The 23,944-nt window shown below is 39.5% G+C and overlaps 4 protein-coding genes and 1 long non-coding RNA gene across 6 annotated transcripts; 3 read left to right on the top strand and 2 right to left on the bottom strand.

The window, feature by feature from the left end:
• Window positions 1–1,110: 1,110 nt before the first annotated feature.
• On the top strand, window positions 1,111–3,155 carry LOC140770258 (protein PLASTID TRANSCRIPTIONALLY ACTIVE 7). The gene is made up of 4 exons (XM_073111353.1): window positions 1,111–1,253; window positions 1,350–1,418; window positions 1,495–1,542; window positions 2,437–3,155. The coding sequence occupies exons 1-4, from the start codon at window positions 1,203–1,205 to the stop codon at window positions 2,764–2,766; spliced, it is 498 nt and encodes a 165-aa protein (XP_072967454.1). The 5' UTR covers window positions 1,111–1,202; the 3' UTR covers window positions 2,767–3,155.
• A 750-nt stretch (window positions 3,156–3,905) lies between these two features.
• On the bottom strand, window positions 3,906–4,958 carry LOC140771304 (uncharacterized). The gene is made up of 3 exons (XR_012106136.1): window positions 4,870–4,958; window positions 4,739–4,791; window positions 3,906–4,285 (listed from the first exon to the last, which is right to left on the bottom strand). It is a non-coding gene; the product is annotated as an uncharacterized lncRNA (long non-coding RNA).
• Window positions 4,959–7,976: 3,018 nt separating this feature from the next.
• LOC140770093 (importin subunit beta-1-like) lies at window positions 7,977–12,644 on the bottom strand. Its single transcript, XM_073111086.1, has 3 exons — window positions 12,502–12,644; window positions 9,014–11,439; window positions 7,977–8,894 (listed from the first exon to the last, which is right to left on the bottom strand). Exons 2-3 carry the CDS (start codon window positions 11,422–11,424, stop codon window positions 8,696–8,698), a joined length of 2,610 nt encoding a protein of 869 aa, XP_072967187.1. The 5' UTR covers window positions 11,425–11,439; window positions 12,502–12,644; the 3' UTR covers window positions 7,977–8,695.
• Window positions 12,645–15,659: 3,015 nt separating this feature from the next.
• On the top strand, window positions 15,660–16,647 carry LOC140771098 (uncharacterized). 2 transcript variants are annotated; one of them, XM_073112495.1, is made up of 3 exons: window positions 15,660–15,792; window positions 15,909–16,142; window positions 16,310–16,647. In XM_073112495.1, exons 1-3 carry the CDS (start codon window positions 15,736–15,738, stop codon window positions 16,409–16,411), a joined length of 393 nt encoding a protein of 130 aa, XP_072968596.1. In that variant the 5' UTR covers window positions 15,660–15,735; the 3' UTR covers window positions 16,412–16,647. The 2 variants fall into 2 exon arrangements, with proteins under 2 accessions (XP_072968596.1, XP_072968597.1); XM_073112496.1 differs by having other exon boundaries at window positions 15,723–15,758.
• Window positions 16,648–17,582: 935 nt separating this feature from the next.
• On the top strand, window positions 17,583–23,412 carry LOC140770133 (uncharacterized). The gene is made up of 10 exons (XM_073111150.1): window positions 17,583–17,854; window positions 19,623–19,749; window positions 19,843–19,929; window positions 21,030–21,115; window positions 21,200–21,385; window positions 22,091–22,287; window positions 22,449–22,607; window positions 22,705–22,785; window positions 22,870–22,924; window positions 23,000–23,412. Exons 1-10 carry the CDS (start codon window positions 17,744–17,746, stop codon window positions 23,198–23,200), a joined length of 1,290 nt encoding a protein of 429 aa, XP_072967251.1. The 5' UTR covers window positions 17,583–17,743; the 3' UTR covers window positions 23,201–23,412.
• The last annotated feature ends 532 nt before the right edge of the window (window positions 23,413–23,944 follow it).

Below are 23,944 nucleotides of genomic sequence, written 5' to 3'. Positions count from 1 at the left end.
TTATATAAATCAAGCAAATGGGCCAATCAGAGGAGATCAGACGGTCAGTAATCAATCAATAGATAGCGAGATGGTTTCGAGGATTAATAATCGCAGGCACTAGTACTTTATACGTAGCTCGAATCCCAGTACTATTATATAGATAATATAACAAATCCATGTGATTACTGATTTAAGAAAAAAAAAATTTGATAGATGGCGTATTAATATTATACGTTTGGTGATCGAGTGGTAAACTTTCGGTGGGCGAATGATAGCTACCCGGATGAGGTGTCTGGCTGTCGGTAATTTTAAGATAGTGACGATGTGGACCTCTTCTTCCTTCACTTATTTATTAATTAATTCTTCCAATTAATGTGGCGGATCCAACAGTTAGCCCATTGCTCCCATTCCAATCTATTAATCCATTCCGAGGTGCCGAGGGGCTATCAGATTATGTGACAGTGGTAAACGTGGTATTAAAAAAATAATCAGAGAGCCGTGACGGCACTTTTAACTTCTAGCTTCATCTATCCTCTCTTTCTCTCTCCTCTTTTTTTTTTTTTTTCCTTTCTTTCTTTCTTTCTTTTAGTACTTAGTTTTGAACTCCAAATCAGAGTGTAAGTGTTTTTTTTTTTTTTAATCAATAATAATAATATAAGCAGCATAAAACCTAGGGGCACTAAACCTGTGGTCTTTGGGCTTTCTTCAAAGAGAAAGCGTGTTGTGCCGACAGTAAACTTGATTTCAAATTCAGTCAGCTCCATAGCCCCACGCATTACTAGTAGAAACAACAATATTGTCGAGAGCATTGAAAAGGAAGAAGAGTTGATGGTGTACTGCTAGTGCGTTCGATTCAATTAGCAATTAGCTTTACGTGCGGACTAAGAGCCCGCAATAAGCAATCAAGAACAAGAGGAAGAGCACTGAAAAAGACGAAGAGGAAATTTTAAGACTTATTTACGTGCTAATGCTTTGATGAAACTGGCGGGAAAGAAGCCAAAGGTTTTAAAAGTGTCGTCTCCTTGCGAAACATGATGAACTAACCCAGATTTGTTTGGTTCTAATTAAATTTAGCATACACAAGACTACTAATAGTGGGCCGGGCTTGGCGGGCAGGCCCATTTTTCTGTGAATTTTCTCTCGTAGTTCATTCACAAAAGAAGAAGAACAACTTCAAGTTTTCTCTACTAAAATCCGAGTCGTCATCAAAAGTGAGCGTAATGGCTCTCGCTGCGCACCATCTTATCCGATACTCTGTCTCTCTGCCGGCGGTAACCAGCTCTTCCGTTTTATCTTGTCTACCTTTTTCCTCCGCCCGGCCCTTGCAAACTAACCCATTTTTTCCGCCCTCATCTTCTTTCTTGCAGAAGGTGGAGCCAAGTAACTGCCGTCTCTGTCGGAGCAGCAGTAGGAGTGGGATCTCCGCTAAGTCTCAGGTTAATTTGCCGATTGATGCTCTTTCCCTCCCTTTCTCTCTCTTTCCTATTCTCTAATTTTTTTGGGGGGTTTCAGGAGGGAGAAGGTGGGAGCGGGCGGCGGATATGGCGTCGAAGGAGACTGGTATTACTTATTTGATTTGCTGCTTCTCATCCTCAATTTTTCTGTTCTCTCTTTTCAATCTATAAATGTTTAACTTACTAAATGTTGTTATCTAAATGCACGATATAACTAACTTAAAGCTCCTAGAAATCACTTAAACATAATGGGGATTATATTCTTTGGACTAATTCATCACCTGTTGCATACCTATCGTCATCTGTTGCTGCATCGCACACTAGCCTTTCTCTCTATAGAGTGGTGTACCTTACAGTTCACATGAATTGGTTCAATCTGCATTAGGTTTCCTGATTGTTTTCTTCTAATAATGAAATCCAAGGTGATTAACCTGCACCATTTACTTCCATTTTTTTTTGTTGCTGCGAATGATGAACTTAAAGAGTATTATCCACAGTTATTTGGTTCACAGTCCATGTTAAATGTAACCACACTCTCGATTATAAAGGAGCCTCAAAATGTTTAGTTGTGAAGCTAAGTTCCTTATGTGTAGATTTTTGTAGTTTTGTTATATCTTAGGTGGGCTGTTTTTTCTCACATGAAGTTTGAATTTCTCAAGTTTCTTGCACACCAGTCGAGCTTTAGGTTCCAGTAGGCCCCTCGCTTGCTCAATTAACCATTGCTCAAGAGAGAGGGCGGTGGTTCTAAGAATTCTGTCTTTGGGTTATAACATATGTTGAGCCTGATAGTTAAGTATAAAGCAAAGGTGTCATCTGAAGATTGTTCAGTTTTTCATTTACCATATAACTTACCTTCATGGGATGATTTTTTGTTTTTCTTCAATTGTAAATCTAGTAAATGAAGTCCATGCCATTTTATTGCCCAGTTCACTGGACTTACAATTAAGAGGAGGTGAGAAATACATTTACCGCCATCTGACTATTGTACTTTCTCTTCCAGACAAAGAAGGATGACAAATTACGTTATAAGATGGATCGTATCCCTTTCCTGGAAGAACAAGTTAGAAAGATCAGGGAAAATGGAAAGATAATATCTATGGACATCGAAAAGCTAATGCTATCCGAAGAGAATAGATTTGCTTTTGTGAATGAGGTGGCTGCAGAGGCCACTTCGTATATTGAGAACAACAGGGATGAGTATGGGTCAAAGAAAGCTATACTACACGTGCTCAGCAATCGCATGAATGAAGCTGGGTTCCATCGCTCAGAAGCTTACATGGAGCCTGATCCCTTTAAGCCTGGGCCTAATTATTTAAAAGAAGGGTTCTGAATAACTCATCTCAGTTTCACTTTGTCAGTGGTGCAGTTAGATACATCTGCCTGTGCTTTTGAGCTTCAAAATATTTGGCAAGCTTAGAGTTTGACTCAAGATAACATATTTTACAAATGAACCTTCACTGCATCTTTGTTTCTTGTTGTTAGATTCGTTATGAATAAAAAAATAGGACTTGGTCTTACTCCTTAGGGGTGTGTTAGCAATCTCTTGTTTTGCTAGTCATCGGTGGCAGGAAGAAGACGTCTTGCTTTGTAAGCTCCATCTGATGCATTAGATGGATGCTAATGCAGGATGTATCTAAAGCCTGATTCAGAGCTCAACTAATAGGTTGTAATCTGTAAATATTGGCAGAAAATGTGGCTCCTTCAGAGATTCTTTTTTCATTTAAGATTTTGAACTTAATTCAAATTTATTCGGCATGGTGGCTTTACTTAGATTAAGTTGATTATTGACTATGAATTGATTCTAATAGGTGTTGGAGGAAAACTACTGAATTCTATATAAGGTTTTTACATATTTTGCATATAAGAAAGAGATGTGCACTCCAACGAGCTGCTCAGTGGTTTTAGCATGAGATAAGCTTGTAAGATGTCAATACTCCCATGTACCCCTTTTTTTTTTGGTCCTTTGTTTCTACTGATAAAATAAAATTACTTAGGAAAGTATCCATAGTTGAGTTCCTTCCTCGCTAAGGAGTCTTACTCTGCGGTTTACTGATCCCACCATCCATTTGATAGAATTCCTGATAAAGGAGGCCACTACTTCTGAGGATAAGTTTCCTTGTAAAAGTTGTTGGACCATTATCCTTGGGAGGCTCAAGTGCCAGCCTTCTAAGTCTATATCTTCTTTTATATTCGCTATCTTCTGTGCATGCAATTACTGCGAATTTGAAGCAATATATATATATATATATATATATATCTACAGTATAATTTGACAGAATATATTTTGACATAGGCAGACAGACTGGTTTCGCTTCTCAACTTTAACAAGGAAAGAAAAGAGGGTTTCATGGAAGTGCAAAATGATCTATAAAAAGAGGAAAAGGTACAAAATTATCTGTGACGAAGCACTAGTTTTGCTTTCTAAGAAGCACGCGAATGCTATATCCGTGGACTCAAAAGACATATTGAAGCTCATAAAAGGTAGGTATCACTCTAGAATCAGAACCTCTGCCCTGCATTCTATTACAACCCACTATGTAGACACAAGATTTGTTTATTAAACCAAATGGGAATATAACGTTATGGATACTAGGAAGAGACTTATTTGCCTCTCTCTCTGGCCCCTCCAAACTTCAAATGCTCTCTCTCTCTCTCTCTCTCTCTCTCTCTCTCTCTCTCTCTCTCTCTCTCTCTCTCTCTTTTCCCTTTGAGAGACGTATGGAGAAAAGGCTGGTGATCTATAACTTCCTGCCACCAATTCCTAGCTTTCCTTTTCGGTGGTCATGTTTATTATTATATACTCCATAGTCGTAGTCCTGAACCTCCACCAAAGCCTTTCTGCTAAGGATCTGCATGCAAAACATCATGAATAGCAGAATTTTACCGAGGGGAAAAACACCTTAGAATGCAGTGCATATAATATGCGTGATATATCAGAGTACTATATACATTCGTTATTTCTGTCAAGAAGAGGATTTCTTCACACAAAATATATATAAACACACACACACACACACACACAAAAGAGAAACAAAACAAGAAAGCTACGGAATTGTTAGTTTGTTCTACTAATTCACTAACAAAGTATTGTTACTAGAGGAGTGGAACCACTAAATATCAACATCCAGCATTAAAGGTGACCAAAAGTAAGAGAATTCAACCAATCTTTGGTATGATGAGACATGAGGCATTATCTCAACGATCTTTTAGGAACCAACGAATTATAAACATAAAAGAAGGGTGAGCTGGCCGCCCTATATAAGTAAGCACAGTGAAGATTTATGATGATAATGTGCACGTACCTTCTTCGGTATATATGCAGGTCTATATCCATCCTCACCTCTTAGGATCTGCCCTGCACAAATTTGGAGATTGTTGGCTTGTTAGGAAAGAAATAACAGTGGAAGGATAAAAATGAAAAGATGTCTCATACATGAAGATGTCTCAAAGAGAAGGATCAGGAGAATAATGCCAAGAGCGACTGCAAGCCTTCTCATGGTTGATGCTATTGCTGCTGGATCTCTTGAGGAGGCTTGCTGGTCCTCTGAGAGCTTCGGATCCTTTTATGTTGAGTCATGGCAGCTGAAGCGTAGTTGGAGACTTGGGTATGGTCCACAATTCATCATGCCTCTTCAGAAATTGCTTAGCCCACTACCATTCATGCACTAACTTCAGTTACTAGAGAAGTCTTACTTGCCTCTTATCCAACCAAAAGCTACTTCATAAGATGATAAAAGCAAAACGAAAAAAGAGGAAGAAAGTCTTCTTGCACTGCTCTAATTTACTCAGCACTGTTTCTAGCAAAAAAAAAAAAAAAAACTTGAATGAAATGACAATCGATTAATATAATTAGTTTGAAAAATTAGTAGTGATTAGTAGTTTAGTATGTGAAAAGGAATGGCCAAACTCCCAAGGCTTCAAATAATACAAGATTTAAACAATGGACACTTCCCTCCTAATAATGGTTACTCTCTCTCACATAACGAAAGAAGTAACTACATGGAGTAATACGTGAGCAAGTTTATTAGCAGCGGTGGTGTATCCACTAATTATTACATGGTAAAAGGAATTTTGGAAATGCAAAAGGCAGTCTTAAAAAGAACTGGATGTAACAGTGCACCCAATGCCAGTCAAAGGCAACTAACTGGAAGATGGTTTTGTGCTGGATACTGTTTGATATCTTCTTAGAGCTTCCGGTCTAATACCTTTTTATTCATATCCATTCGTTTCCTCTTTTTCTTTTTTTTTAATCTTTGTTTACTACTTCCCGGCCGGTGTGGCTGCACGCACTGTTTCTTTCAAAGGGAAATTTGTGGAGCTGACCACTCGCCACCACTGCAGTGTGCAGTGCTTCTAGAATCAGAACCATTCATATATGGTGGCAACCACCGCAGCACCACCCGGCCCTCATGAAGTTGACCTCCTATTTACACTTGCCATGAACAATGTAAGAAAGGACTTCGGACTGCCTTTGATCAGCTGTAGTAGCATTATTAGGTCAGTATACAGCAGCAAGAGAGAGGAACATGTATGTATGCCATCATGACTCTTTTCTTACCTTCATCTGTTTTAATTACTTCAGCATCACAGAGCTGCTTTTACGACAATGAATGAAACCCAGAATTTTGGTAAACGTAGGCAAATCATATTAGGGCCTAGGAATTAATGATTCCACCCACTTGGCTGGCTCTCATAATCCAGAACACCAACTCCGTTGACAAATTACATTGCTGACTGTGTGCAAATATTGAATAGTCAACTGAAAAAAAAAAAAAAAAAAGGAGCAGAGATGTGGAATGTCAAATTCAAAGTTCACATCATTGGTAGTTTTTATCATGCACGGCAGTACTCCTCGGCCACGCTTAAGCGCATGTTGAGACCGAGGAGAAGTACGGATGACGTACGCCGTACAGCATTTCATCTTTGTCAAAAGTATATTTAAAACATATGTCTCTACCATTACATCCTAATACAAGCTTTTAGATGGTGATGATATCCGCAAGGATATTGATCTGCACTTTGGTGCAAACCATAATCTCATGATGCACGAAAACGAAGTGCAGACTGACAACAACCCCACAATTTTTACCGAGAGAAGAGAGATCTATAAAGAAGAAAGGGGAAAGGTCGGTCACGTTCACGTATGAGGTGTTTTGAGTGTTTCCCAGACATCAAATCCTACTACCAAACAGTAGCGACCATTTTTCTTTTTCTTTTTTTTTTTCCACACAAATGGAGACCATCTATCATCTTCTATTACAAAGGAATCATCGACATATACCAACTACAATAAGAATGGAGGATGACACAGAAAGAACAAACCAAAACAAAACCAAAAACACCCCCCCTTCCTCCCCCCCCCCCCCCGGAGGCATACCTACCTACTTCATTATACTTACTCTACATCACAAGCCCCCACACCCACCCCCACTCACCTCGACCCTACAGCAACTTGTTAGTATTGGTGGTCAGGGTAGCAGTCCCCGGCGACAGATTAGTCACCCCAGGATTTCAAAACTAAGCCTAGTAATTGGTGATGGTCCTGCAATTTTTCTTTCCTCCTTTTCAAACCCGAGCGATGGATGACTTAAGCTTTCTAATGCAGTTTTTAGTCTCCAATTCTAGTAGACAGTTTTAACTTACAATCGCAGTTGTTAATCTATAAAATTTATCATTTAAAATAATTAAAATTTGAAACTCAGCCAACATGGGACTATGGAGCTTGATCACGAGATTTCTTTCTTTTTTTCTTTAAATAAATATATATATATATATTCTGTTCTAAATCAGAGGAGAAAATCAGTACCATTGGAATCTTTATCAAAAATAAAATAAATAGGAATTTATAAATTACACCCTGAAATTTGTATTCACAGCAAGAAAAGTCAAAAACACATCGTGATAAATCACAGAACCGTTCACTGCGCAAGACTTCTTCTTCCTCTTACACTCGGGCTAAACAGATGCCGCACATTGCTATAAGCTATAAGCCATAAGCCAAACTACTCTTCCCTTTTCCTTACTGGTAAAGCTGACTTAAAAGCTTTTTCTTCGGTTAAACTTACAAGGCTATCATACATATAGCAAGCAACAATTTCTTCAATGACAGCCACGAGGATAAAAAATTAAAATTAAAAAAAAAAAAGCAGCAAAATGCAAGTATTAAGTACATGACTATGCAACAAAGATAATAGATTAACTATGCAGTAGCATGGACCTGAACAGAGATGATTCAACAAGAGGTATTCTTCCTCTTCATTTCAGGTCTGGAAAGTGAGGTTGCAAACTGAACCATCAAGTTGAAAGGAGATACAAAGACATCCTACCTGATAATAAACAGACTTCCTACTTTCACACTAGTATCACCCAGAACAAAGAATGGTAAAGTCTCTGATTTTCACATACAAGAGGGGAAAGCTACAATAAAGAGAAGTACGTAACCTAGAAAAAAAAAATATTTCTCACAGATGCACTTTATTATATTTGAATGCCCAACGCTCTTGGTAATGCACTTATATTTCATATTCTTGCTTACGACCGTAGAAATGACAACTGAATAAAGCAAAATATAGAACCTGATTACATATGGATGATACATAAATGAAAGTGAGATCACGACTCCTATGAAATAGACGAAGCGGCAGGAGTTGCATAAAGACCACCTTTAAGACCATGGGAGACAAGACAAAACCCCAAAATTAAATATCAAAATGAGAGTAAAAAAATAATCAGTGCGCCTCAGCAAAGAAATGTAGTTTCCAGCTAGGAACTATTAGAGGGCATAGCACTAGAAATGAACATGATTCCGAGTGGGCAATCGAGTCTTGTGCTGCATTTCAAGTGTCACTCAACAGGGACAGCCAAGGTAATCCTGCCTGAAGAAACAGGATAGAATCATAGGTCTCCAATAAACCGCGTTTAGCGGATCTGACATCAAAACAACAGTACAAAAGCCACAGGTAACCATAAAAGGGAGACCTCAGGCTGTGTATCCTACAATACAGAGGCCCTCCAGCTTTTCTCAGTAATGAAGGTCTTAAAGACCTTCAACTAAGTAAGCAAAGGCAGGCCATTACTGTCCCGCTTCTTCATAGAGTGAAAGGAAACCAACTTCAAGGTGCTGATGCATGACTTAGCCCACTCAGAATGAACCCTTTGTGCACAACTGTGATGACCGACACATGTATGCAAAGCAATTCCTGACCTGACTTGACACAACTTGGATGCATATGCAGACTCCAAAGGGATAAGAATCATTATTAACCAGAAATTGCACGAGTAATGGCTAACTTAGCCCAATCAGCAGACTCTTTAATCAAATGATCATCTGATGATAAGCATTGGTCCAAAAAGTCTTTGCTTGAAACAGATTGATTAATTAAAGGACCAACATGACCGCCCAAGGTATCAGCCAAATCTCCAAGGACACCTACCGCAGTCTTCATCACTGCATCATCCCTGTTTGGCATGGTAAAGGGAATAAAAGAAGTCAGTAAAAGGAGTAATATTACATTGATGACACATCCAAAAAATGTAAAGAGAATGGAGAAAGAAAAAGGTGTGAGTATATGATTTACATGTCCTTCTCATGATAAAGAGTGTCAAGAAACTGAAGGATGTGGGTTGCATATGGCATCAGTAGCTGGGTTTTCGGGGAGCTTTTAAAACCTTGTAAAATACCAGAGTAAGCTTCCAAAATTCCATTCCTTAGCTGATTTGTGTAATCAAGCATTTCGTCATCAGCAGTCGCAGCATGTGCAGAGAGTTCTGCTGCACTTTGAAGCATAGGCATCGCGTAGATCAAATACTTCTCAAAGTTATCTCCTATTGCCAATGCAATATCACCAAAGCACGAAAAAATAGGTGGTTTGACAGATCTGTGCAACTGATTGCTGGAAAGATCCTTCAGGAGTTGTGTCATGATTCCATCACAGAAGGGCAAAATTTTGTCCTCCAAAGCCCTGCACAAATCTCCAACAACTCCTACCGTAACAGCACAGACCTGATACTCCTCAAAGTTTTGAAGGCCCATTTCCAAATATTGATAAAATCCTGGCATGTACTTCACAAAATTTGGCCCTAAAACATATGCCAAAGCGCCAATAGCAAGCATAGCCTCTTCATGTACCGTAGCATTTCGGCAAGCAAAAACTTTCAGAAAGAGATCCATTATCTGATCTGCAAACGGCATGAAAGCATACTTTGATGTCTCGCTTGCTCCCAATTTCTGGATAACGACCTGCAGGCATCCACATAGAAGCCCCTGCAGCTCGTTCTGCTTCTCCCTTTCATCAGACGATAGCTTCTGTGCCTCTAGGGTTTGATGAAGTTCCAGCATGATTACTGGCACCAACTGCAATATAATAGGAGCTGTCTCATCATTTGAGCACCTCACAACTTCATTTAGAGTTTCATAGGCTGCAGTTCGCAGGCGAGATTCTCCAGCATCTTCCCTGTGGGTAACAGTGAGAAGAGCTTGAATTATGTCCTGAAAGAATGGAAACAATGGTGATGCTGAACCAACATCCTCATAACCTTGAGCAAGGAAATAGAGAGCACCACAAGCCTTTTCAGCTACATTAGGGACATCTTTCATGCTGTGAAGCAGGACGGTAAGGATCTGCTGACAGTTGGCAGGTGTTATTATAGGTGCCACCATAGTCGAGCCATGAAGAAATTCAAAGATTCTTCCGAGAGTCCATGCGGTAGTATCTTTTACATGGTTATTCGGGTCTGTTGTTAAAGCAGTGAGCATAAAGTTCAAGGCAACATTCACAATAGGCGTAAGCTTGTCTGGAGATGGACCCTCCAGAACAGAACCGAATGCATATGTTGCCGCCTCTCTTTGCCTCCAATTTGGTTTTGTAATGTTCTCCTCAATGAATGGCATCACTAGAGGAACAATGTCATCCCCAACAGTTCGTGCAACAAGACCCAAGCATGTTCCTCCTGCCATTGAAAGATTCCAAGCCCCTTCATCCTGATCTTGGTCCTCCTCCTGCTTGAGGAGAGTCTCAAGCAGCATAGGAACTAAAGCAGGAAGAGCCTTCTTAATAAAATAGAAACAAGGGACATCAGAATCTGCAGTAAAATCACCTCCATATTCATCTAAAGTATCAATCTCCTCATCACATATTGAACTCCAAAACTCGATAGCCTGAAGAGCAACTGGCTCCTGATCTTCCCGCACAGCTTTGGCTGTTATATTGAATATATCCTGCATGTAGGATTCAAGCTTCTCGTAGTAGGTGGATGAGATGGCCACCAAACACTCAAATGCTGCCTGTCGTATTTTCATCTCAGGCGACAGAGTTGCTTCGCAAACAACTCTCATGATGTAGTCTCTCTCCATATCATTTGAAAAATTGGCCTCTGCAAATCCTAACGCATTATATAATGCTTGTGTAGCAGCAAGCCTGACATCAGTGCTTGTCTCAGAAGCATTCATACCTTGAACTACAGCTGTAAGAATTTTATTTACTTGGTCCTGGTCAAGAACTTGCGGAGAGACTTCCTCACACAAATAACCAAGTGTTTCAAGTGTGGCCTGCTTAACATGAGGCTGGATCTGGTGTATGCTTGAGAGTAAAGAGCCTATAAGTTCAGGCCACTGCTTCTGCGGCAACTCGATGCCAGCAATCTTGGCAATGGCTTGGGATGCAGTAGACCTAGCATCAGAAACTGGAGAAGAAAGGGTCTGCAATAAGGATGCTTTGACTTGAGCCTTCACAGTCACATCCAATGACAACCATCTCTGGACAAGTTCATCTTTCCTGTGCTGCTCCTTAGCAACCAAGGCGTTCTTAAGAACCAAGCCTGCTAATTTACGACTATCCGCAGGTTTTTCATTGTTCGCCAATTCACCAGAGAGAGAGAGTATAAAAGATGGAAAGCTTTGTTCCTGAAACTGCTTAAGACTTTCTTCTGCGTGCTTCCTAACAGTCCCATCCAATGATTGTGCATTCAAGAGAACCTGAGTGACTTCCATAGCTATCTTATAATTCTGAGATAAAGAAAGGACAGTGAGGTAAGGATAACAACTTTGGTGCAGCTAAGTGCCTAAAAAGTGAAATAATCAAATAACACATTATTCTAAGCCTCTTAAGAATCTCAATAGTGGTTGTTTGTTACAGTAATCTGTTATGTAAAGATAAATCATAGTACATTTTTACCCATATAACGGAATCTCCACAAATCAATGAAGCCAACAAGTAGCCAAGACCAGTGATCATGACTATAATAAAATGCATAGAACTGTTCATTAGTCATTATCTCACAAAATGAACCTTGTCCGTTAAGGAACAAGAAAGGCATCATTATGCTGTAAGATTCATAGGATACCTGAGGACATGGATTTAATCGGTCTCTTTCAATCGAACAAAAAGCGATGAGGAGATTTGTCTTTTTTGACATAATCTGCTGGGTTGGGCAACACTTTAACATTGCCAAAGAAGGAATTTGGAGATGTTAGTGCAACCTTTCGCTAGACAGATTATTTATGTATTCAGATTTCCAAATCAACTATCCTATCCGCCCATCAAGCAGATTGAAAAATAAATATTCTCACAGAAGCAAAATCCAATTAATGCGACAGAGAAGAGATCCAGCATTAGGAAATTACGAAATTTCACTTTAAGGAGAACAGAGATCAATGTCGTAATTCTAATTATATCTCTTCTGAAAATTGGGGATAATGGAAAGAAGAAAATTTGACCCACAAAAAACGTCGACTTAAAGGGAGTCATCCGTGGGAACATGACCATCTCCAAATCCAAAAGCCTTAGAACTGGTTGAAAGCATCAAATACAGATGAACCATGATCTCGAGCCATTAAATCGGCCACAAATAATCCAAATGGCTAATCCGACTAGTACCTATGTTCCAAAACCCCTCCAGAAGAAAAATCAACAAAATAGTCAATTTACTGATTGAGAAACTCCTAGACATAGAGCATTAATCCGCTAAAACATTCGTGGCCCCAGTAAGAGAAGGCGGCTAAATTCCTCGAAGCTAGACCAAATTGAGGAGACAAAAAAAAAGAGAGGGAGCTTTAAGGATAGCTTACATGTATTTGTCAACGATCTGGGCGACTGAGCGGTGTCCGGAGCCGATGGACGGTCAGGGAGGGTGCTGACCGGCTAGCCAGCAGCAAGAGTGTAGAGGAACCCTAGGAGTGAAAAAAAAAACACACACACACAAAGACAGGGGAGGAAGAGAAAGGGAAATTATTATTATTTTTTTAAAAAACAAAAAAAAGAAACTCGGAAGAATATGGTGGACGCGGCAGTATACCAATAGTGGAGCCCGAAATGGTATTTTACGATATGCGGATGCGTATCTTATCATTTACACTATTTTTTTTTATATATAAAAAATAATATTTTGTACATATTCATATTTGTATATATATATATACATTTTTATTATAAATAAATATATATTTATTTAATATAAAAAAAATAAACGTATTTCAAGTACCCAATTTTACTATTATTAAAGTTTTAAGAATTTTAAAAATAAAAATTATAAAAGAAGAAGAAGAGGAGGATAACATCCGCTCTGCTGTGGTTGCCAAAACGGTACTATAAGTTCATTATTATGATAATAAGGAGAAATGTTAATATCGTCGTTGAGCTCCTTGACTAGAATATTTAGAGTTTGTGCGAACTAGTCTGGTCAATTTGGAGTACTACTTTTTGGTAAATAGCTTTGAGGCTCTAGTAGTAGTAGTAGTAGTAGTAGTAGGAGACTTTATTTAGGTCGTCCAATATCAAACCCATTGGACTTAAAAGAGCGAGTAATGTGTCGTCATATCCGATTTTGTAACTGTAAGCGGCCGAACCCATGCATGTGACATCTTCATCATTATTTATACGACGATGGGATTCTCATGGTTTTCATGATTTACAGGGCATTTAATGGGATCCGAGAATACCGTGGCTACGTTATATTTGGGCTTGGATTCTTAACATTTTGGGCTTTCTATATATTTTAAACTTAATTGGAGATGGCTTCACCAGAGATGCTGGTACTAGTAATCATATGACCCAACCCACTTATGCCTGGCTGACCCAATTTAGTCATTTTGTTTATTTTGTTTATATATATATATATATATATATATATATATATATATATATATATATCTTTCCATTTACAACAATATTAGTACAAGGTTTAATAAAACATAAAAGGAAGGTTTCCATCGCTATTGACCCATTACGGTCTGCCTAGCCAGCCCATTCTTTCACGGGCATGGGGCTGACGAACGGTAACATTTGTCCGCCCGGTAACACACGTTAGACTATTCTAACATGGCCGGCCGGAACCATGATCACCTCTAAATATAAGTGATATAATTGTAACTCAACATTCTTTCTAAACTAAATCACAATAACATCCTGGACGATCGATACATTTTGTAACAACAATGTGGAAACGTTACAAAACAAGAGCACGCAGTTTTTGCCAGCCAGTAAACAATGACAAAATATATTCGACTCAGAAATGACAACGATGTCATATCCAACAGCATAGGTATGCACAACGTTTACCAAATAATATATAATTACTTGTTCATTTGGCATTAAACCAAGTATAGTTACAATGATGGCTAATAAATTTTGACGGTGCATCAGGATATCGGCCTAGCCCTCTTCTTCTCGCACCCACAAGATCGGTATCATAGTACATGTGTGTGTGTGTGTGTGTGAGGGAGGGGGCCGGGGGAGAGAGAGAGAGAGAGAGAGAGAGAGAGAGTAGAAGTAGAAGAAGAAGAAGCGAACTCCATGTGTATACATCCATCATCCTCCTCTATCGGTGAGCAGTGACAAGGGTCTGGATGAATCGCAAACCGTCGAATCTTGGTGCGAACCGATCCGCCTGAGAAGACTGCCGTTGCTTATTTTTGGGTTCAGCAGTCCCTCCCTCCTAAAAACAAAGTTAAAAAGAAAGAAGAGAGAAATGAATACAAGTCAAAAGAAAAGAAGTTTGTTTCTCAAAACTAGGATTGAATATACAAGAGTAACTTGTACCTGGACGTGGTGTTGGGTCTGGTGATTTGGGTCTGCGAGCACGGTGGTATAAGAAGCGGCAGCAGTAACCGTAACCGCAGACGCCGCCGCAGCCACCGCCGCTCCACCACTTCTCATCTCTCTCTGTTTAATTTTCCTCTTGATGGCGTAAAGAATCCTATTAATTAAATCCCTATGCAATGAGTTGCACGAAGAGGGTAGATTAAAGATGGGTATAAAAGCGATCGAGGGGGTCTGCAAAGCGGCGTTGAATTCGAATTCACGCTGAGCTACAGCCTACAGGGTGGCCTCCCTTCTAGAAATGAAAGTATTGCATATGTACATTGATGAACATGGCAAAGGTCAAAGGGCACCTGTTTGATACTTTTCATGTACAATTCACTACAACTACATGGCACCACGACATGTGTACGGGTGTCCAACTGCCACGCTGACTGCGAGATCATCTCATGCCAGGTTGTGGCGGAAACCACGAGGGGAGGGGCTTTTGTGGCGGAGAAATGGAGGTATATATGCATCACTCCACTCCACGCAGATCCAGTTGTTAACACGTAACAACAGATAATGAATGAGCTGGAACCCTCCTATTCGTCTTATTTATTATTTCTAGATTTCGTGTCTATCCATGTTTCAATTTTCAAAGGGGTCGGCTCTCGGGCCCAAAAGTGTGGCCCAACATGAAGTACGAAGGCCGTAAAATTCGGTCTCATTTTTCCATCTATGAGTGGAAAAATCGGATCGATTCGTTTGTTAATGCTTGCAGTCTAATCAATTTTTTAAACTTTTTATTCTTAAAAAAATATAATATCAAGAAGAGATCGAGTTAAGTTCTCAATCTAAATGTTAGAAAATAGATAAAAAGAAAAAAAATATAGATAGACTAAAATCACATATCTTATATATTACAGCCAGTTTATCTTCTTATATGTCAAATGTATATATTAAGTTTGACACAAGAGTATAGTTTCATCGGCGGGATGGGTACGAGCACACCAACACCTTGGATCGCTAAATGTGTCAGGACACCCGTCACGTACGTGTCAACCAAACACAAGGAGCCTGTGGACACGCGTCGAATGTTCCGGTCACTGCTGAAGTCTATAAAAAGAGCCTACTCCGGTTCGTTCTTCTTGCAGTGCACTGAAGTTGACTGAGGAGCTTAGAAAAGAAGAAGTTAAAAGCGAGAGAGAGAGAGAGAGAGAGAGAGAGAGAGAGAGAGAGAGAGAGAGAGAGAGAGAGAGAGAGAGAGTTAACAAGGAAAAGAGATGGCGTCCCACGATCAGGCTAGGTACGAGGGGGGCGAGACCAAAGGACGAGCTGAGGTCACTCTCACTTTCCCTTTGTCTTGGTTTCTAATCGACTCTTAATCGATTACCGTACGTGCGTGCATTTATCGTAGTATATAATCGACGGTGTAATGTATATGTTGATAATGCAGGAGAAGACAGGTCAGATGATGGGGAAAGGGAGAGAGGCAGCTGATGCCACCAAGCAAAAGGCCTCGGAGACAAGCCAAGCCGCAAAGGATCGAACTCAGGAAGGGAAGGAGAAGACCGGGAGCTTCCTCGGTGAGAAAACGGAGGCTGCCAAGGACAAGGCCTCCCAGGCCACGCAGTCTACCAAAGAAACAGCTCAAGCCGGCAAAGAGAAGACCGGCACCGTCTTGCAGCAGGTGAGTCTAATTCTTTTCTTCTTCTTCTTTTTTTCATGCATGCACGATGGTGATGGATCGGTCGATTTTATATTTCTTTTTTTTTTTTTTGCATGTCTTTGCATGCTTTTATTTTGTATCCTTGGGAGCAAATTGTTTACTTACTGAAATGTTGATGCACGTTATAGGCTAGCGAGCAAGTGAAGAGTGCAGCGCAAGGAGCAAAGGAAGCTGTTAAGAGCACTTTTGGAATGGGGGAAAACAAGGATACTGGCTATGGAAGGGACTAGGATGATCAGTAGAGTGGTCCTTTTATTACTAGTCCATGCATGGATTTGATTTGTTAGCATGCGTGCGTACTAGAGTAATTTCTACATCTGCTTGCAGTTTGGTGTTCGTGTGGGTTTCTTTTCATCGTATCTGTTGTTGTCGGTCCTGTTAGTTCAGCTCCTAGCTTTTAGTTTAATTCCAGAGGAGCTTTCATGTCTAATAAAACAGGGATCTTGATGGTTGCCTGCATAATATAGTAAGGAAGAACTTTGTTTCTTTTATGGATATACTATTCGGTTGCGGGAACTTGGTCGGATTTTTTTTTTCTGCTGATCAACAATGTGATCTTAACTAGATCGTAGTGCACTGCACTGTGACCTCCTTGTATCTAAAGAATTGACAATAACAAAACTAAGCTGCATCTTCTTTAAGAACTGACAATATATATAACAAACTAAGCTACGTACATCTTCTCAAGGAACGACAACAACAAGAGCTAACGAGCGAGCAAATTCCATTATTTCGTATGGAGTGCGAGGCATTCCGGCCTGCGGTGTATAGTGTTGACTAATTCGAGGTAGTCATAGCCTCCTTTCAAATAGAAATCATCATATTATTTCTTCTCCTTTTCCTTTCAGTTTCCGGTACATAAACAGTTTTCCTGAAATAAAGGATAACTAACCTACTTATGCTAACAACTTAAGCACTATTCTTAAGTTGTTTATATTTATTCGAACAGAACCCAACAAGTAAAGTAAACTAAACTACTCCCCTAAGACCCAAACTAATTCATGGTTATATTTATCTTGGCCAGCACAGCTACACCAACCTCCTCTTCCTTAAGAGTGCGAAGAGTGATGACATGAGGGCAATGCAAAATTAAATGCGAATGGAGCCATGGGGGGTGAACCAAGCGCTTTGTAAACTTACATTTGGAATAATATCGTATATAATATATATTTTTTAATATATTATTAGGATACTACTAGGTCCTAATTTTTTTATTTAAAAAAAACAATAACTAGAATACAAGGCAAGGGTGGAGTTGTTTTATATTCTCGTTCCTTTTGGGCCTCCGTGGAGCATCAGGCAAATAAATTTGAGGGCGTTGGGCTTTCAGGCCTGAGTCCAATCTAAGCCCTTAATCATAGCTGGGTACATGTTGGTGGATACTTACTGTGTAGAGGTCGGTAGAAAAGGCCGCAAAAGCGTCCCCTCTCTCTCACCAACACGATCTAACGGAGCCATCTCGGAGTCGACAAACGCACACCACCGTCTTCTTGCTTGGATACCAAGACCATCTCATCTCGAGGTCTATTGTCTGGGAAGGAGGAGAGAAAAGTGGAGGAGCGATGTCTCTCACGTCGGTGAAGATGTCGGAGGAGGTCTGGCTCACATGCCTCGCCCATGCTTTGACTACGGAGACGGAGGAGATCATGGGCCTTCTGCTCGGTGACATCCAGGTGGATTACTATTTCTTTCTTCTCTGGACATCGAAAGATCGAATTTTGCCATGAATTTTGTTGTTGATCGATTTATTTTTTCGGATCATCTTCCGGTTTTGACGCTGTCTGAGGGTTTTTGCTGCTGGGGAATTTCCCTTAATTTCTGTCTTTCTTTCTTTCTTTTCCTTCAAATAATGGAGCTGGAAGAATGGTACTTGGTTTGTATTGAGTTGTTCACGGAACTTGGTTCTAAGTGATGTCTTTGCTTTGATCTTCTTTTATTTTTAATTCCGGTGAGTTTCGAGGAGTTCAATGTTGCTTATTTCGAGTTGCTGCTGGAGAACTAAGACTTCTTTCCTAGGGTTGCGCGTCAGTGATTGTTAGTCTAATGGCTGTTTCTTTTACTATATTAACTTACTGTAAGAGAAGTTGCAATTGGGCACTATTTATCCATTTAATTCTGGACAAAGTTTGTAAGCGAGACAACTTGTGTAAAACGATCACCGTAAATTCCTTTTCATAAGTGAAAGATGACCTTTTTCTTCTTCTTCTTCTTCTTCTTTTTCTTTTTTTACATTTTAAATGTCCGTTCTTCCAGTTTTGTCTATTCAAATATTTTTCATTTTGGTTTCTGTTGTCAATAATCTTAGTTATTCAAGTGTCTTTTCTATTGCTCTCCACCGGTTAGCCTTTTATTTTCTAGTTTTTATTTATTTTATTTATTTTTTATTTTTTTTGCCTGTGAAGTTCTAATTCATGGTAAGTAGGAGGACAAAAGAACAATCGAGATGAATAGGTGAGGGAGTAGATGATAAGGGAACAAGGATGTGAGATAACATCAGGACATTGCCTTCAGCTAAGATGTCCGATGTAAAGGAACAGAGTTTCCATTACTTACTCGTCGATCAGCGAAGAAGCAAAGGTTGAACTGAAATACCAGCTTGACCTGGTTGGTTTTGAAATTTTAATTTCTAGAAGCAAGCCTGAGCATTCTGGTATTTCTCTTGGTTCATCTTGTTTGCATCCTTTCACCAGTCATCTTTCTCACACCAAAATTTATTGTTGCCACACGAATAGCAGCTGGGAGTCAATTTCATTCAGAGTAGAGATTATATATTTAAGAATCTGATGAAGATGCTTGGTTGATATTATGATCAAATTCTGATGTTTATTTCGTTCTGCAGAAGATAATAAAATGATGGACTTATTGGGTTTGCCTGGTTATATTCAAGTTCTCGAGGAGCGTTTACTATTTTTGGCTTGCATTTCCTCAAATTTATGAGAACTAGGCATGAGATAGAATGCAAGGGTACAATAATAACATATTGGATACCTCAATACATTCAACGTAGAGTGAAGTCATTAAAGTTGCTAGACAATAAATGGTGTGCAGCTGGCTGTGCTAACATCAAATATTTTAGTGTCAGGTTTATTGATTGAAGAGGAACTGTTCAGTTGGTGTACAAGATTACCAGTTTTCCAGATGAAGTTTTTACATTTTCTGCTTAATTATTGAAACTCATGATATGAGATTTTCTGGTCGCATAATTGCAACTACTGTTTTCTTTTCTTCTTTTTTTCATATTTACTGCCTTTTCTTGAAGTTATACTCACATGGTTTACTTCTGTCATATTGCATTAGGCTATTCTTAGTGAATGTGAAGGTTTTCATTTAATACTTGATTGTTTATTTTCCTTTAGACCATTATTGTTCAATATATGTGTTGTAAAATCAAAGATGACTAAACTGAAAATAACTTGTATCATGACATTGTCAATCTTGCAGCACCTCAATGGGGGTAATTCAATTGCCCTAATCTGGGGAGCATCCCCTCAGATGCGGTCTGATCGTCGAAAAGATCGAGTGGAGACTAATCCGGAGTTGTTGGCTGCAGCTTCAGCACAAGCAGAGATATCCATAATCTTGATTTTTGAAATTTCTATTTCTTATCATAACAGTAAAATGTAGTTTCAAACTTGGACCTCAAACTTAACGCATTAGCACAGAATGACACTCACCACAGGGAGGACAACTAGGGTTATCGGATGGTACCACTCACATCCTCATATTACAGTTCTTCCTTCTCATGTAGGTAAGATGACAAGACAGTTTTTTTTTTATTTGCTAAAATTTGGTATATGGCAATTTTTTAATTTTTGATGGGCTTAGATATCTCTTATCTGTGTCCATCACATCTATGCAAATTATAGTTTGTCCCATTATTTCTTTTTGTGACTGGATATTAGTATAGTATCTAGGGCTGTTAAAATAAATGAGCAGATTGGGCTCAGCTTGGGCTAGCTCGATTGAAGCTTGAATTCAGCTTGGCTTGGCTAAAGCTGAGCCGATCTCGAATTGGATTAGAAAGCTCAAATCAATTTTAAACCGAGCCTAAGCTAGAGTCGGTTCGCTTAGGCTTGGCTCGATAGACTCGATATATAAGGGATTATCAAATTATAAACTTTAGCCTCAACTCCCAAGTCCCAATTCCCGATAACCAAATGCAGCCGCTCAAATCTCCTTAGCTCTCCCTCAATCCTCACTCTCTCGGTCGCTTCGATCCTCCTCCACCGTCGGCCCGTTGCCTCCTCCTCTACCATTGGCCCACCTCCTTCTCAAAGCTGTCGTCCCGTGCTCGTCTTCCTCCTCAAGCCGCCGCCTCGTCCTCCTCAACCAATCGCCACGTCCTTCTCCACCGCTGGCTGGGCTCCTCCTCCTCCTCAAGCCACCGCCCCGTGCACGTCTTCTTCCTTAAGCCGCCGCCTTGTTGTCATCCTCTTACAGTTTATTTGTGGCTCGGCTCGGGCTCGAGCTTGATCTAGCTTGGTTTGGCTTGGCTTGAATAAGGCTTGATAATTTGCTCAATTCAGGCTCGAGCTCGGCTCGGGCTTTGCCTAGCCCGGCTCAAGTTGAGCTGAGCCGAGCCTAAGCAAAGTTACAAAGCTCGAAATTAATTTTGAGCTGTGCTAAGCTGGAGCCGACTCACTTAGGCTCAGCTCGTTTACACCCCTAATAGTATCTCCATGGGCCATTGACCTATCTATTGAAAATCATATTGTGGATTACCTACATGCAGTGGCTGCGTATTAATATCTGTTTACAGTTCATGATTATTTATCATGCCATAAGACACGGTCATTATTTAATTCAATGAGGTACTACTCTTTGGCCTTAATGACCTATAATTTGCAGATGTTCGTACCCAGGCAATGTATCAGCTATTGGATCCCGGCTTCATTGGGCTGATTTTTTCATGTTTCAATGCAGATGCTCGGAAGGTTTTTCTTTTCCTATACTCCTAACAATTGCCATAAAACAAATAGATGTTCTGTAGCTGAATAGAAGTTTTGGAGTTCTTACAGGTTGGAAGAATTCAGGTCATAGCTTTCCAATCTCTTGATGGGAAACAGAGACTTGTTTCTCCTGTCAGTAATAATCCAATTATAGAGGTTGAATCATCATGGAGTTCCTCAGAAAATGTGTTGTCAACATCAGGATCTGCATTAACTGAAAGCAATGAACAGGACACAGCAACCAGACCTATGAAGGTAAGGTCATCATTCATTTCATGAATCTGTTTTCATAAAATCCTTCAGCTCCTCTCTATGCCTATTAGGCAGCAACTCAACCTTTGATACTTAGGTATTTTAAAGTCAGTATTATGATTTTTCTACACTTTGTCATTATTTTGATGATCCGGATGTTTCACAGCTTACATGCTTATCCGCCTGGAGACAACATCTAGATAACATGTGATGATCTCAATTAAGTTTCTATCAGCACAAACAGCTGGACAGGGCCACATATTTTCTTGTTGAATAGCTTTGAATTTTGCTCTTTTGATTGTCTAAATTTACAGTGGATAAAATTTTTATTCAATTTTTTTGGGGGGTAAAATTGTAATTGTTTGTTTGAGTAGTTCTTCTGAAATATTTCTTCTGAAATATTTCTTCTATAGGTGCTTTACGGCTTTATACTTTCTTGTATTTTGTGTAGATCTTTTTGAACTTTAGACAATTTCAAGAAGGCAGAAATAAGCTTGCTAAGTTGGGAGAATTTTTGTTAGTGCTATACTGCAGAGGCGCAGGGAAGGACAGATATTTTAGATTGAAAAGAACAATGTAATTTTGCGGGATTTTGCGTATTAAGTTTTTTTTTTGTGGTGCAGACTAGATGATATACCTTTTCTTTAGATAATGTAATCCCTGTTTAAGAAGTATTATGCTAATGTGGCTCAAACCATATTTTGTTAGCTCGGTGGGAGATCTTCAGACTTGGAGGAGTTCTTTTCTCATGCTGATGCCAGTCACAGGGGAAAGCAACAAACAGGAGAAAACTCTCTTGTTGTTTACAATCCTGAGAACATCTATAACAATGCTGTTAATATGGATGCTGCCGATATGACCCCAAGCATGCAGGAGGCCTTGCACCGTTCCAATATGGAAGTGAGGTACCATAAAGCTCTCCACTACCAATTTTTTAGCACTATTATTTTACATCCAGTTATTTTTTGTCTGCTAATATTTATACAAAATCTGTTGCAAATACTTGAGAACAATCACATAGTAATTTGTTGGTCTTATATGCTTATCTACTATAGTTTGGTGATAGTGGCGCAGAGTATGTAAGAAAGGAGGTGCCTCTTCATGTTTTGCCGACCAGATATTTGCTAAAGCTTGAATCTCCATTGACTTCTTTCACCGACATGCAGCATGTGCTTTTTGAAGAGGAGCGATCAGCATATAACCAAGCCATGCACCTGAATATGCGGTAGCAGGACTTGCTATATATGCTACATATTAATGAGCTTGTAACTTAATCACATGCTTGTTTTTCCAAATAATCCGTTTTGCCATTTTCTTGACAGTGATGGAAAGATTCACCCCCTTACCTTTATTCATCACTCATCTATGTACCAGGCTTCTCTATGCAAGTTAATGGAGTACTGGTGAGGACGGGCTATCTTCTCTGTCTTCTTTAATATGAATGATTTTTTTTTTTTCTGAAAGTACCTTTTGTACTTATTTCCCAGTTTAAGCCCTGCAGTAGCTTCACTTCAAGACCGTCTCAAGGAAAATGAAGTTCGGGTAATTGGGCTAGTGTGTACCTTATAATTTTGAGTACGTTTCGCAGGTTCTAATACTTATACTCTTATTAAACAGTTAGCCATGCTTATGGAGGAAGCCAAACTACTCGAATCTGAAGTCCGTAGCGGAGTAGGTGAGATGAAAAAGGAATCTCCTCGACGGTTGCCATCTCAGGGCTTCCATGGTGGTGTACTGCAAAAGGACACGCATGTTTCAACAGATCAAGGTAGTTCTAGAAGTCCTAAGGGTATAGGCAGTAGAAGGAAGCCCTCTTGATTTCTACCAAAAGCATAATGATTCTAGTAATATATATTGTAGATTGCTTTTCCTGTCTCCCGAAGTTGCCCCCCTTTTTGTTTTTTACACCATAAAAGCCATGTTATTGGGATAGGATTGCATGTGTCTCTTGTAAACTACTATCCTGATATTCGCTGTTCTGTAGCTTCATTTTTTCCTATTTATATTAACCAGTCAGTTTTCCGTTCCAATGAAGCAGTTGCTCTGCAAATAAGTAACCATTTCCCCTTTTCCCGTCTTATTGTTCTCCACCCCCCACCCCCTACCCCCCCTCAAATTTTGTTTTTTTTTTCTCGTGGCATCTTTTGTACATCGACATCACACGTATGAAGCTGAAAATTAATAAATTTGTGAGGAATTTATAGTGAATTATAGAGTACAAGTTGTTTTAAACACGGAAATAATCCATAGATCAATCAGTATGCGAGATGAGGAGGAACATGCATGCAAATTAGACATCAATAACTGAGTGGAAAAAAACATATTAATTGCGGAAGTTGGATTAATTTGATGGCCTGCTTCGAAGCAAAAGTGCGAAGGACGAGACGACAACACCCGGGGCCAGCTCCGAGTCTCGGCAGCTTTTCGTTTTGAACCATTTAGTATGAATATTGATCTTGAAAATATTGTTGCTGTTCCTATAAGTTCTGGGTATACTTGAGAACAGGATGCAGGATATTAAAACTCTCATTTACTCAAATTAAGGCACTACCTTAGGAATAA

The sequence above is a fragment of the Typha angustifolia genome, chromosome 11 (assembly GCF_048772165.1).
Source record: "Typha angustifolia cultivar Huaian chromosome 11, ASM4877216v1, whole genome shotgun sequence".
Classification (NCBI taxonomy): domain Eukaryota; kingdom Viridiplantae; phylum Streptophyta; class Magnoliopsida; order Poales; family Typhaceae; genus Typha; species Typha angustifolia.
This window is presented reverse-complemented; position numbering and strand designations above follow the sequence as displayed.

Bases quoted from the DNA above. Each gene is read 5' to 3' on its own strand.
- LOC140770258 (XM_073111353.1), top strand. From the start codon at position 1,203: ATGGCTCTCGCTGCGCACCATCTTATCCGATACTCTGTCTCTCTGCCG. The intron at 1,254-1,349 runs GTAACCAGCTCT...TCTTTCTTGCAG, and splicing joins ACTCTGTCTCTCTGCCGGCG to AAGGTGGAGCCAAGTAACTG. The intron at 1,543-2,436 runs GTATTACTTATT...TTTCTCTTCCAG, and splicing joins TATGGCGTCGAAGGAGACTG to ACAAAGAAGGATGACAAATT.
- LOC140771098 (XM_073112495.1), top strand. From the start codon at position 15,736: ATGGCGTCCCACGATCAGGCTAGGTACGAGGGGGGCGAGACCAAAGGA. The intron at 15,793-15,908 runs GTCACTCTCACT...TTGATAATGCAG, and splicing joins AGACCAAAGGACGAGCTGAG to GAGAAGACAGGTCAGATGAT. The intron at 16,143-16,309 runs GTGAGTCTAATT...TGCACGTTATAG, and splicing joins CCGGCACCGTCTTGCAGCAG to GCTAGCGAGCAAGTGAAGAG.
- LOC140770093 (XM_073111086.1), bottom strand. From the start codon at position 11,424: ATGGAAGTCACTCAGGTTCTCTTGAATGCACAATCATTGGATGGGACT. The intron at 8,895-9,013 runs GTAAATCATATA...CATGCCAAACAG, and splicing joins CTTTATCATGAGAAGGACAT to GGATGATGCAGTGATGAAGA.
- LOC140770133 (XM_073111150.1), top strand. From the start codon at position 17,744: ATGTCTCTCACGTCGGTGAAGATGTCGGAGGAGGTCTGGCTCACATGC. The intron at 21,116-21,199 runs GTTTTTCTTTTC...GAGTTCTTACAG, and splicing joins TCAATGCAGATGCTCGGAAG to GTTGGAAGAATTCAGGTCAT. The intron at 22,608-22,704 runs GTAGCAGGACTT...TTTTCTTGACAG, and splicing joins GCCATGCACCTGAATATGCG to TGATGGAAAGATTCACCCCC.